This window comes from Drosophila guanche, unplaced genomic scaffold (genome assembly GCF_900245975.1).
Source record: "Drosophila guanche unplaced genomic scaffold, DGUA_6, whole genome shotgun sequence".
NCBI lineage: Eukaryota > Metazoa > Arthropoda > Insecta > Diptera > Drosophilidae > Drosophila > Drosophila guanche.
The window spans coordinates 180,536-193,657 of NW_022995749.1; the positions used below are offsets into that span (position 1 = coordinate 180,536).

General features: G+C 45.7%; 2 protein-coding genes across 5 annotated transcripts; one reads left to right on the plus strand and one right to left on the minus strand.

Moving 5' to 3' along the window:
- Positions 1-1,829: 1,829 nt before the first annotated feature.
- LOC117585320 (fatty-acid amide hydrolase 2) lies at positions 1,830-12,732 on the minus strand. 4 transcript variants are annotated; one of them, XM_034274754.1, is made up of 5 exons: positions 12,376-12,732; positions 12,228-12,291; positions 7,660-7,840; positions 3,806-3,853; positions 1,830-3,741 (listed from the first exon to the last, which is right to left on the minus strand). In XM_034274754.1, coding segments are annotated over exons 1-5 (1,728 nt in total). In that variant the 5' UTR covers positions 12,377-12,732; the 3' UTR covers positions 1,830-2,307. The 4 variants fall into 4 exon arrangements, with proteins under 4 accessions (XP_034130645.1, XP_034130647.1, XP_034130646.1 ...); XM_034274756.1 differs by lacking the exon at positions 7,660-7,840; XM_034274755.1 differs by lacking the exon at positions 12,376-12,732 and having other exon boundaries at positions 12,228-12,305.
- On the plus strand, positions 10,402-11,931 carry LOC117585323 (succinate--hydroxymethylglutarate CoA-transferase). The gene has a single exon (XM_034274759.1). The coding sequence runs from the start codon at positions 10,526-10,528 to the stop codon at positions 11,843-11,845; it is 1,320 nt and encodes a 439-aa protein (XP_034130650.1). The 5' UTR covers positions 10,402-10,525; the 3' UTR covers positions 11,846-11,931.
- Positions 12,733-13,122: the final 390 nt, after the last annotated feature.

Consider the following 13,122-nt stretch of genomic DNA (forward strand, 5'->3'; position numbering starts at 1 on the left):
TAATATTCAGTTGATTTAACACGGTAATCGACACAGTTTTAATCTCTCTACGTAGATCACGGTAAACAAATATGCTTTTTTGATTTGTCACCTCAAATGCGTAGAGTACAAAGGTTCTAATTACTGGCAGGTACAGTCAGACTGGAGTTACAGCTACTTATAGATAGAAGACTGCGTATTGAGACAAGGCACAACCGCTCGTTGCTGGATTCAATTTTGAAATGAACGATGAAATGCCATGCTCGGCGTGGCTAGGCTTGGCCTGGGATTCGAATCGCTTGGAATGCCGAAAGACTGGAATGAGATTTCCGCTGCTGCTATGGTCAGCACGGCACGGCACGGCACGTCACTCTCTCTCTCTCTCTTTTCCTCTCTCTATCTTCGTTGCTCTGCCTGTCAGCAATTGCTGACTTCGTCGCTAAACTCGGCATCGCATCCAAGGCAAAACCCAACAACAAATAGATAAGAGCATTTGAGATTGGTTACTCAGGAGCGGACTGCAATGAGAGAGGGATTTTCCAGGTACCAATATTGCTATTGCAGTTGGGCGCTCTTACCCCCGGTACGCTGCTGTGCTCAACTTGTTGTACAGTTTCCAGGTTCTCTCATTCCCGCGCTTAGCCGAATTTTGAAACTGTTTCTGCTCTCTGTAGGTGTTCCAGGTGTTCCACAGAGAGAAAGAGAGAGAGAGAGAGAGCGAGGTCTGGCTCTGCTTCCAGCTAATTCATCGGCTCAGCAGGTAGTGGCAGCATGACTGGAGATTTTTCATAATTTTTGGTCGTCATGCTGTTGGTTTTCCCTGCTGCAGCAACTGAATTGAAGACAAATGAATAGTTTTTCACCTAATTTCGAGGCACAAGATAATCTTCATCAGATTTTCGAATGGCATTGGCCAAAGCGTTTCACAGCTGCCCCATCCGCTAACGACCGCCACATTCTTAAGCAAGAATTTGAGTTACCTTCGATGTTTTGACCAAATACCACGTTCATACACTGGCGGCAACAGCGGAATTGCGCAAGTCGTATTGCCAAAACCTTGAGCTACTCCAAAAGCCAAAAAAACAAACACAGTCGCAAGAAAACATTTTTTTTGTAATAGAAACTAAAAAAAAAACAAAACAAAAACTAACCAAATGCAACGCTTAATGCGGCAAGTGCCACTGCTCTGCGCTTTGGTCTGACCAATAAAATCTGTCTACATTTTCGGCAGCCACAGCCCGAAATGACAGAAATGCATTTGAGACTAGGGGAAACGGCTGCGCATGCGCACGATTAAGGCTTTCAGATAAGAATTGGCGAGCCTGGAACCAAAACAGAACATACAAAAAAAAAATAGTAAATAATTTAATTAATATAATTTATGTGCCATAAATATGACACCACACAAAAATATATGAAAATGTCCGAATAATTCGCAAGTTACGATTATCTTCGTGCCATGAAAATGATACCCAGAAAAGTGCTTAAAAAATGCAGAATGATTTTGCTAAAGTCTATGTAGAGATTTGTGTTTCTTTTGCTACTAATTTCTCTCAGTGTGGAGGTTCTCTGTGTGTAACCAGCCAAGTGGAACCACTCACATATAATGCTTGCCTGCACCAGCGGTAGTACTTAGTTACTTACTTACTTGCTTGTCTCTAGTAGCTGTATTTTTGTGTTGTAGATTTTCTATTGGTACGGACCAGCAACCAGCTACTACTGAGCCCAATTTGCCATGCAGCTGGTCCAACCATCCCCCACTGTCCAACCAAACAGCTACCAGCGGAGGCCAACTTCTTTTTTGGGGTATTGCGCCATGGAAGTCTTATAAATTAGTTGTAAGTTTTCGGTTAGTTTTCTGTTATTTTTATTCAACAGATTTTGTTCTTGGGCCAAAATTGTTGTCGATATTTTGTTGATTCCGACAAAGAGTTGCTACAAAAATATACATACAGAATAGTTTTTTTTTTTGTTGTTTGTTGTTCGTATCGATCTTTGCCGCGAGTGGGGCATAAACCTAAGACTTAGAGGCTAGACGGAATATTTACATAAACATTTATAGTAGTAGTAGTAGTAGTAGATAGAGTTAGATGTACAAGATTGGAGTGGTCGACATTTAATAATTTAATACAATAATAGGTACGATGGAGCATGAAATTCGAGTCGTGAAATTTTGAAGAGGCTCTAAATGATAATGTGGGGCTTTCCAGTCAGCTGTTAGCTGATAACATTCCCTAAATGATGGACCATACATACAATTAGCTACAAACAAAACGAAGTACAAAAAGAATCACGTAGGAATAAAGCCATTACTCCCCACAGGAATGGCTAGCCACGCTGCTTGCTGCCGCTGCTGCTGCTGCTGCCGCTGGTTCCCCCGTTGCCATTTTTGCTGCTGCTGCTACTTCCGCTGCTGCTACTGTGACTATCCTCAGAGGGTGGACGCACCCAGCCACCATAGCGACGCTCCATCTCACGGGCAACGGCGAGGCACAGATGATCCTGCCCGGGATTGGCCACCACCTGAATGCCCATGGGCAGATTGCGATGATCCAAACCGATCATGCAGTTGGTCACTGGCAGGCCCAGCGTATTGAAGATGGCCATGTACATGGGCTCCAGCAGCTTGTGGTAGATCTGATAGTGCTGGTGCGCCGTATTGGGGAAGGTCGGGTAGAGGAAGACGCCGTCGTTGCCGAGCATCTCCTTGAATTCAGTCTTGAGCGCCTCAATGATGCTGGCCAGATGCTTGTGCCGCGAATTGGGTATGATCTTCATGAAGTTCTGCAGGTGGCCGAATATCACCGATGGCAGAATGCTGTCCGAGCAGCCGAAAAAGTACTTGACCGTCTCCTTGCACACGGTCTTGGGCTGTTCCCCCTCCTCGGTCTTGTGGTAGATCGTCTCGATGTTCTTCATGGTCAGCATTGCCGACAGGGAGATGTCCAGGGACCACTTCATCTTCCGTATGTTCACCCGCTCTGCATTGAAGTCGCTGGCCACCCGATTGATGGCCGCGTGCAGGTCCCGGCTGAGCGGCCGCATCATGCCTGAGGGCCCATCGTTGTCCATGAAGAAGAACCGAATGCCATGGGCACTGATCTCCTTGTCCAGCGTCAGCTTCGGCCCCGTCGGATCGCTCATGCACTTGAGCAGCAGCGGCAGATCCTTGGCGTAGCGCGTCATCGGTGCGATGGTGAAGAAGTCTCCCCATTTGGGGAAGTCGCTCGTCGGATGATGGCCACGGAACGAGACGGCATACGGTGTGGGCTTGTGGCCCCAAATGCCGCTAAACATGGCCGGCAGTCGCGACGAGCCGCCAATGTCCGATGTGAGGCCCAGCAGCGAGGCGCCGCTAGCCAGCAGCGCTGCCTCTCCGCCCGAAGAGCCGCCCGGCGTGCGCTTCAGGTCGTAGGGATTCTTCGTCTGCCCCGTCACATTGTTGTACGTCTCCCAGAGCAGGCACAGCTCGGGAGTGTTGGACACGAGCATTATGATGCCGCCACATCGCTTGATCTGCTCCACCACTGGGGCATCCGATTTGGCTATCTGCGGCGTCTTGAAGACACGACCCGCCTGATTGGTCATGCCCTTGACGGCGATGCTCTCCTTCACCGTCACCGGAATGCCCAGCAGCGGCGTATGCTCCTCCATGGACTCCACACTGTTGATGCCCATGGCGATGACATTGTCAATTTCGCGTGCCTCCTCCAGTGCCTCCTCAAAGCGATCCTGAACAATGGCATTGATCAGTGGGTTAACCTGTTAAGAGTCACCAATTAGTTCCAGTCTCCAGCATTCGTTTGCTCTCCTGGCGTATGCTTACCTGCCGGCATCGTTCGATGTAGGCCTCCACGACTTCTTCGCTTTTAATCTGCAATAAGAAAAGGGGAAAAATGTTTGAATATTTCCGCTCCGCTCACATTCTGCGCATTCCACAGGCAGAAACAATCAATTCTAGTCTATTGAGGCAGCCACAATGGCAATTTGCGTTAAATTAAAATCAATAAAAATAAAAGGCAGCCAAAGCCAAAGCAAGCGACTGCTAGAATTGCATTCATGACGTTCACTTTAGCTGCCACATGACGTATGAGTAATGCAACAAGTGCAGGGAAGGACAATAGACAAGGAATGGAAAAATTCTCTCTAACTCCAAGAAGCTCCTCACACTCTGACACACCTCGAACCAATGACAATCCCCTCACTGCGAAGGGTTAGGGTTAGGGCGGATGATAGATGGGATAGGGATAGGGCGCAGTACATTGTACGCTTTAAGCATAATTATTAGTCTCTTACATGTCGATTGAGGTACAGATATCAATCAAATGAATGCGTTTGGAATCACAAATAGGAAAGTAATAGATCGATCAAGGTCTCAATCAGATAAGCGTGTAGCGAAATCAATGGCAGAAGCAGCGCATCAAAGTTATGCAATGCTGGAAGGGATTATTTTTGTGCTAAGGAACATTCTTTATTCTGGCAAGACAGCCATGAAGCTGAGCCGTGAGTGTCAGTCAATTATGAGCAGCGGAACGACTTCAGAAAGGAATCAATTAAATGCTGCCATAAGCTACATAAATGATGCATCAGAATCAATCAAGTGGCCACCTCTGAACTTGTTTCAAGCGCATCCCATGGCTAAAGACCTTTCGCACAGCCAACAGGTTTCTCAATATATCAATAAGTCGTAAGTACCTGCTGCTGAATTAAGACATAAATTTGCCTTACTTTTGCCCATGAGATGCACAAATGATGAACAAACCTCTCAGATGCATGTACTCGTATGTATTGTATGCTTGTATGTATAATTAAAATTAAGGCTACTTGACTTTTTCAATGACTTCCAGTGTAATAATAAATCAGAGAGGCAGCTCGGCAGAGGCAGCAGTGGAGTGGAGTGCAGTGCAATGGAAGGGAGGGAGCAGGAGAAACCGAGAGCAAATTGAACAAGAGACAACAACATGCAGCACGCTGGGAGCAGGGGGCGAGAAGCGAGAAGCGAGAGAAGACAACAGAGAGACAGAGAGACCGAAAGACAGACAAAATCATCAACCGAAAAGCTCCCGATACCGATACTCGTACCACAACAATGCCCATAAGGTGGAAAAGATCTTCTTGTTGCTGCTGCTGCTGCTGCGTGTGGCACAAAGCAAAGAGCCAATAAAGAAGAGGCAATGTACAGAAATCGCGACACACAGACACAGTTTTGCTTTTATACCGTGCTACACTCAGAGAAAAAGTTGCACTCGAAATGCAAGAATATTTCAATTAATTTAAAAATACAAATGAAATAAATATAATTTAAATTCAAATAAATGCACTCCAAAATTAAAAAAAAAAAATATATATGAGATATGTATTTTAATGAGAAATATTTTTATAATAATGCCAGTCCCACTGCCAGTGCCAACATTAATATTTTAGATCCTTTTTTCTCTGTGTGTAATATGAAGAAATTGCTAAAAAGTCTGAAGAAGCAGCAGGCTAAGCAAAACCCAAATAATGTTTAAAAGCGAAAACGATTCCTTCCCAGTACAAGTACAATTTCGGAACTCTATGATGTCTCCACACTCTCTCTCTTTCTCTCTCTTGATAAGTAACAATTACAAATAAATCTTAATTAAATAACTGCAGACAGAAGGCAATTAAGTAAATTCCTTCTTGAGGGCAGCAGCTCCAGCTCGCTGTCATATAATATTCTGAGAGGACAAGCGCAGACCTCCCTCTATAATAAATGGCTATAGATGCGGTTTCTGATATAATCTCAATTACAAAACCATTTCGCTTGGCAATAGCCTCCCCCCGTGCGCGGAGTGAGGCAATGCTTAACCCATGACAATGAAACAACCAGCAATTAAGAGTGGAAAAAACACAACAACAAAAAACATAATTAAAATAATAATATTTAACAGACAACAGACATACGCGTACGCACCATATGAGATATGAGTGCTGGCGCGAATGAAGACTCGAAAACAGCAGTAAAAAACAAAAACAAAACCAAAAATCTTTTGTACTTCACGACGGAACGTGCACTAAAATATCAACTACACGGGCAGTGCATGCAACAAAGTGGAGGGGGTTAGTTGGGGAGGGTCTCGATAAGGTCTGTCAAGTAGTGACCTCACACGATGTGGACCAATGAACGCCATGAAATCTTGCACATGAACACGAAAGCACGAGGCAATCCACAGCCAAAACCCATTGCGATGGTTCAGGCAGGTCAAAGATCTCTCTCTCTCTCTCGTCATGTAAGTCCCAACCATCCCATGCACATGCCCATGTCCACATCTTACGGATTATGCTCTTCAGTTGGATTTAGTATGTTTTTTATTTATTTTTTTGTCTGACTGTCTAGGCCGTTGGTATAATTTTTGTTTTGCGAAATTGTTGCTGCTCGACTCATAAAACGCTCTTTGTTAATGGCCGTACTTCAGATGACTAATTCCCTGACTGCTTCTTCAATGCCTCGTGTCTGTAGCTATCCGTTTTGGGCCAATTGCCGCTTGCTTGTGCTTGCGCCGACACACGAAAAAAAAAACAAAACAAAACCCAAATTGATTTCGATTTCATCTGGGGTTATACTCTGGCTGGGATCATATAAAGTTTTTAAAGCAAATTGCAATGCAATGGAAAGTTTCCAAGGATCACAAATGTTTCATTTGAATCGAAATATTGTCGAAGCTTTTGAGAATATTTTGTGAATGCTTTTTGGGGAAAGACATGTGTACATCCAGTTTTAATTTTATTTTAAAAAGTTATCTAGAAGTTTTGCTATCAGAAACACATTCGAATATTTGTTAGTATCTAAGAACAATTACAATATTTATATCAACAGCATATATTTGCCATAAAAATAGGTGTTTCTGCAATGATTAATATAACTAGGAAACTTCTAAATTACACTCTTATTTATCTTGAAAGCAAGAAATTTCTATAGTTCTAGTTCCTAAGAATTAAAATGGTCAAAGAACTCAAGATAAAGATTCTAGTAAGCTCCTCTCCTTTTCTTATTAATAAATATTTTCCCAAAATGCGTAAGATAAATAAATTAAATGACTAAATCCACCTTTGAGCTTCGAAGGCCTTTATCAAGGCAATGCTCTTCATGACAAAGTATTTAATGCTCTGGGAAGGGTATTAAACCCCTAACTTGGTTCCCTTGTACTTTTTTTTTTATAGCCCCGCACGTCTAATTGAAATGTTAGGGGCAAGAGTGAGTGCCACCGCGTCGGACGAGGCATTTAAAAGACTCAATAAAGCGACAGAAAACAACAACGACAACGAAAATAAAGTAAATGAAAAGTAATATCTTTGTCTTATGCGTTTTTGCGCTTTCTGCCGAAATTCAGAGGCAAAGGTGAGCCGAGCGCCAGTCTGAGAGGCGAGTCAGTGTCTGAGAGTCCAAGTCTGAGACGGAGACGAGCTGCTAATGTGTGAGCTTCAGCTAATGGGGAGATGTCTGGGCACCCAGGGGTTGATTGCCTCAAACTTTGCCACAATGTATCTAATGGATGTGGCAACCGAAAGTGCTGCTGCTGCTGTGGCAACTATCTGTTGGCTGGCCATTGATTTTGCAAGATTTGCAAGGCCTGACCATTATTTTTTGTGTTTCTTTTGCGTAAGTGGCCTAAATGAAATGGACAAAAAAACAACAACAACAAAATGGAGCGTACTCACCTTTCGGGTGCGAATCAGCTTGGCCAGATCAACGGCAGGTATCTCCAGCAGGTGGCTGCGTATCGGTGGCAGCTTGCGCCGTATCACCTTGATGTTGGTGTACCGACTGTAGGGCACCACGAACCAACTGAAGACAATCATGGCCGAGCGCAGGAATCGGCGCATGATGTACCCCAGGATCCTGGAACAAAGTAGCACAGCAATTTTGACGGCTTGACACACGGAGAGGCTTGACAACAAATTAAAGAGAGCGCGCACTCTATCTCGCAGATAAATGGCGCCACTACACAACACTGCACACACGACTGGGCGGGCTGGACTGAGGGGGGGCTGGGGACACACGAGTATCTGAACAGGTTGGCAGGATTGTGCAATGTTGCAGCTGACTGCAATTGATGGCAAAAAGTGCCAGCAGAGACGACTGGCAACTGCTGCTGCTGCTGCTGTATTTTCGCTTGCACAATATTCACTTGAACACCGGACTGGGCTGAGGGGGATCTGTGTGTGATGCCTTTTTGGTCAGTTGGCTAATAGTTGCGTTACTTTCTTAGCCCCCGAAACTAGTTTTGCGCAGGCAAAGTATCTCTGGGATGCACTCGCATATGACACGACTGGCACGGCACACGCATGCGCAACGTTTCTCCGGCTTTCATTTTGGTTACACTTTTAATTTTGTATGCCCTATCACATTCCAGGCTTCAATCGGGGCAGCCCGGGTTAACTTTTCTATCTGACTGTCGGATGAATCTATTCCGAAACGAACTGAACCGAACCGAACCGAACCGACGCGAACGAGACGAGCAGAGCAAATAAACATGGGGCAAGCATGCCGCAAAGTATTTAAAGCGTTGCTTTGAAGAGCTTTGCTCTCTCTCTCTCTCTCTCTCGCTCAGTCTCTCTTTGTCTGCGTACTCTCTTCAATGCTTTTAGGCTGCTCTTAAGCTTTGTTGTACGAGTAAGTAGTTCCCAATGGAAATGGCTTTGCTCTGACTAAGCATCAGTTACAAGTGCGTCAATGCCAACGTATGGGCTTACTATCCCTGCAGTTAACTACTTGCCCTGACCCGTTGAACCCCACATTACCAGAGATTGCAATTGGAATGACTTTCAGCTGTAAACAAAAGGAGGAGGAGGACCCATATCGGCGCTAATTACAGACATAACTGATCAACGCTCATGATCTGTGTGTGTTTTTCTCTCTTGTAAAGTTATGCATGCTGACCCCTAGTTACAGCTCGGCCTGAGATCAGCGGCATGCAAACAAAGGAGCCCAGCAACGTCATTCGTTGTATAAATATTGCTTCAAGCTGAGGTTTCCGGGGGAAAACCCTGTTCCGGTCTATTTACAAAGAGTGTGAAAAAACAATTCCTAAGAACTCAAACAGAAAGCTCGAACCCTGAACCCATTTAGTATCACGTTCCCTTAACAGATAAGTCGCCTGGGATACACTTAGAACGTGTGTCAATGAATCAGCTCTATTTGCACCCCATTCATAGTTCTACAGATCTCACATGCTCGTGTCCAATCAGTTCCTTAATTAATAATCATTAAGAAATCAAAGCTAATACTCGCACATTGCATGTCGTTGCAGCTGTTTTGATGTTTTCCTAATGATTACAAAAATATGTGTGTGGAGTGTACACCCCCCGTAGAGCTCAGTGATAGATCTGACACTTGTGGATTGGAGTAAACCTCTACGGGAAGATTACAGTGAATCATATTGGATATTTACATTCATAATGTATGGATTCCAATAAAAACTATATCAATCGAAGGGCTGATATATAATCATAGATTTACGTCAGTTGTAGGACTTTGCTGCACAGGCAACTGACGCACAAGCGAACAGTGTCAAAGAGAATGCCTGAGAATGGACAAAACAAAATACACGCCGTGTGGGAGTGTTCAAACTTTGTAGATGAGTGCACACAAGCTCTCTTTTATATATCTTTCGGACTCTTTTGGACATGTCATTGTAACTTTAGGAAACTTTTGTTGAAACCATTGTAGTATTATTATCTCAGCTCCCAATCAATGCACGCGGCGATGAATCAATACAATTTGGAACACTCTAACGATTTGTTTACAGATCGTGCTATGACCTCAAGGGACGGTGTGCGTGGTAGCCCAGTGATCAGTCCGACACTTATGGTGAGCATTCAGGCGTAAGTTACTTATTTACGACAATAAAATTGCTTTTTAATTGTCTGGGGGCATTAGGAAATAATTGCACCATATTAGGGACTGGACGTAGAACAACAAACAAACAAAAAATAAATACCTTTAAATGCTAGAAGCCAAACTAATCATTTAGATGGTCGAATGCGAATACTTGTGCTGAGATCACGCCATCCAAGATGTCAGCAAGGTGGCATAATTACAGAGAACGAATCAGAACGATAATAACCAGGCAGCCACGCAGAGCAATAAAAGATCTCATGCGCTGCTGTAATAATATGCCATCTGGGGCTTATTAAACTCCGATTGTGGTAGTTCGCCACGCACAACGCAAGGGACTAGTTTTACAGTCATGATTTGAAAGGATTCAGACTCGCGTGGGGGAATTCTCCAAGGTGAAACGTGAATTGAGTCGGTGAAGAGTGCGGCAGAGGAACGCAGCTCTTAAACGTTGCTCCTCTCTTTAGTGGTCTCTCAGAGTAAACAATAAAAGATAACAGAAAAGATAAACAGAGAGACATAATGAGAGAGAGCTTCAAGTGAGCTTCCGTTGTGGGGGTCTCTTTTGCCCAGTGACGATAAATGTGTCCGCGGATCAAGTTGGGTCGCAAAACTTTCCATCGCCGTAACATACATAGATAGCCACTAGATAAGTTAGTAGCTGCAGCCGACAACCGACCGAGAGCAATGTTGTCACCGAAACTCTGCCAGCGACTCCATTGTGGCTTTGTTAATTACAGAGCTTGCCAGAGCTTGAGAAACTTTGCAGCCGCCACTGGCGACGACAGCGATAACAATGCTACTGTGGGGGAGCGTGAGCATCCGCTGAAGGGCGTTCGCATTCTGGACTTGACCCGCATCATTGCCGGTCCCTACTGCACCATGGTGCTGGCTGATTTGGGGGCAGAGGTCATCAAGGTGGAGCGTCCGCATTTCGGCGATGAGGCCAGAAAGTGGGGTCCCCCCTTCTTGGAGCATAGCAAAGATGCCGCCTACTTTCTAGCGCCAAACAGGAACAAGCAGAGCGTTTGCATTGACCTGAAGCGTGGCAGGGCGCTGATCCACAAGCTGGCAGAGATCAGTGATGTCCTCGTGGAGAACTACGTTCCGGGCACACTCGAACGCTACGATCTGGGCTACGAGCAGATGAAGAAAATCAATCCCAAGCTCATTTACTGCACACTCAGTGGGTATGGATCGGTGGGGCCGTATGCCAAACGTCCGGGCTACGATGTGATTGCCTCCTCCGTGGGTGGCCTGCTGCACATCACTGGGGAGAAGGATGGTCCGCCCAGCAAGGTGGGTGTGGCCGTGACAGACGTGGCCACCGGGCTGTATGCCCATGGAGCGATCCTGGCAGCCCTCTACCAACGGCAGAAGACTCAGCGTGGCCAGAAGATCGACGTGGACTTGCTGTCCACCTGCTGTTCCCTGCTGATAAATGTCGCCAGCAACTACTTGAACGCAGGCACCGAGGCAAAGCGTTGGGGCACAGCCCACTCCAGCATTGTGCCGTATCAGAGCTTCAGGACGAAGGATGGCTACCTCACGCTGGGCGCCGGCAGCGATGCGCAGTTCGTGGAGCTGTGTCGCCTGCTGGGCATTGAGTCTGTGGCGGAAGATGCCAAATTCAAGACAAACAAAGATCGAGTCCAAAATCGCGAGGAGTTGGTCCAACTGCTGGAGGAGATTCTGGCGCAGGAAACCTCCAAGAACTGGATGAAACGCTTCGAGGGTGCCCCGTTCCCGGTCGGCCCGGTGAACAGCATTAGCGAAGTGTTCGACGATGAGCACATTAAGGCAATTGGCCTGGTCAAGACACTGCCGCATGCTCGCGATGGATCAGTCAAGGTGGTCGGTCCGCCTGTGGTGTACAGCGAGGCACGCAACGATGCCCGCACGGCTCCACCCATGCTGGGCGAGCACACGGATGCCGTGCTGAGTGAGCTGCTCGGCTATGGGCCTGAGGAGCTCGCCTCGCTGCGGCAACAGGGCATTATTCAGTAAGCAGTAACCTTTGCCAGGTAAATCCTGTACAATAAATCTCAAGTAACGAAGTGTCTTTCGAGCAATAAATGGGCCAGTCTGCTTCATTTTCTCTATATTTCATTATGCCGGTAAGACGTGCTGTCACTGTCTGGCCTGATCTTCATCCTCCATTCCCCGTAGTTCTCCCCTGAGCATGTGCCGTGGAGCCAGCGCACGAGTCGGCAGAAGGCGATCATTGTGGTATTCTACACCCTGATGCTGGCGCTGGTCATAAACATTGTCGGCTTTATCGTTTTCTTTTGCGTGTTCAAACACAACGAAAAGTACGCCATGAAAATGAACGAAGAGAAGCCCAAGGACAGGCAAACCAATGCAGCCGCGGGAGGGGGAGTCCGCTTACCTGAATCTGAGAATGTCCAGCTGCATGCACACATATGCAAATATCGATTTTAGTAACTTCCTCACTGCGTGGCACACACGGCAAAATGTAAAGGAGAATGGCAATAAATAAGCAAAATAAAGAACGGGCACTCAGAGGGAAAACTCACTTTTAAATCTCAACCAAAAATTTGATTCACTGAAACAAATGGTTATTGCACTTTGCTGTGGTGTAGAGTGAGAGCGTCCGCTCACGACGGCGACAGAAAAATATTTGTGTTTTTGTTTGTCAGTGGGAAATGCTGCTGCTGCTGCTGCTGCCAAAAACTAACAACGTTCGCCGCGCTGCTTGCTTCGGTGTTTAGGTGTAGGTGTAGGTGTAGGTGTGTGCCCGTCAATGGCATATTGCGGCTTGTGTTTGCCTTTGGCTTGTGTGCAAAGTGCACTGGCCGCATCAGACTCTAGAGTGGGGGCTTCGCTGATCGGTCGTGAGTGTGGATTTCACACTTATTCCTAGCCCCAAAGTCGAGTTAAAAAATCTAACCCACACCCCCACCACCAATAGATTCAATTAACAGTTATTCCAAAGCTTTGACTGCAGTGTTGATAAAGGGCTTAAGGGCAGCCTATTTACTTATTTTTCGATTCAATTAAATACTAAAGCCGTACAGTGGCAAATCCTATGACATAGTTGTTATACTCTTCGTGTGTAGGGTGCACTATGGTATAGTGTCATAGATCAGGCAAATACATGAGGCAATCAAAAACCAAAACCACAACGTATGAGACTGTTGACAGGTGTTTATCTCCCACTCCATCCACAACCCTATCCACACAATTGAAGAACGTATTTATTTGCTGCCTTATTCTGGGATATTGAGGACTTTGAACTAAGCCAAAAACTGCTCACAAAGTAT

What these genes read in the sequence shown, in the direction of transcription:
- LOC117585323 (XM_034274759.1), top strand. Translation starts at nt 10,526, where the DNA reads ATGTTGTCACCGAAACTCTGCCAGCGACTCCATTGTGGCTTTGTTAAT.
- LOC117585320 (XM_034274754.1), bottom strand. An exon ending in CTGGACATTCTCAGATTCAG is followed by an intron (nt 7,841 to 12,227) that starts GTAAGCGGACTC and finishes ACTTTGTTCCAG; the next exon opens with GATCCTGGGGTACATCATGC. An exon ending in AGCTGATTCGCACCCGAAAG is followed by an intron (nt 3,854 to 7,659) that starts GTGAGTACGCTC and finishes TTCTTATTGCAG; the next exon opens with ATTAAAAGCGAAGAAGTCGT.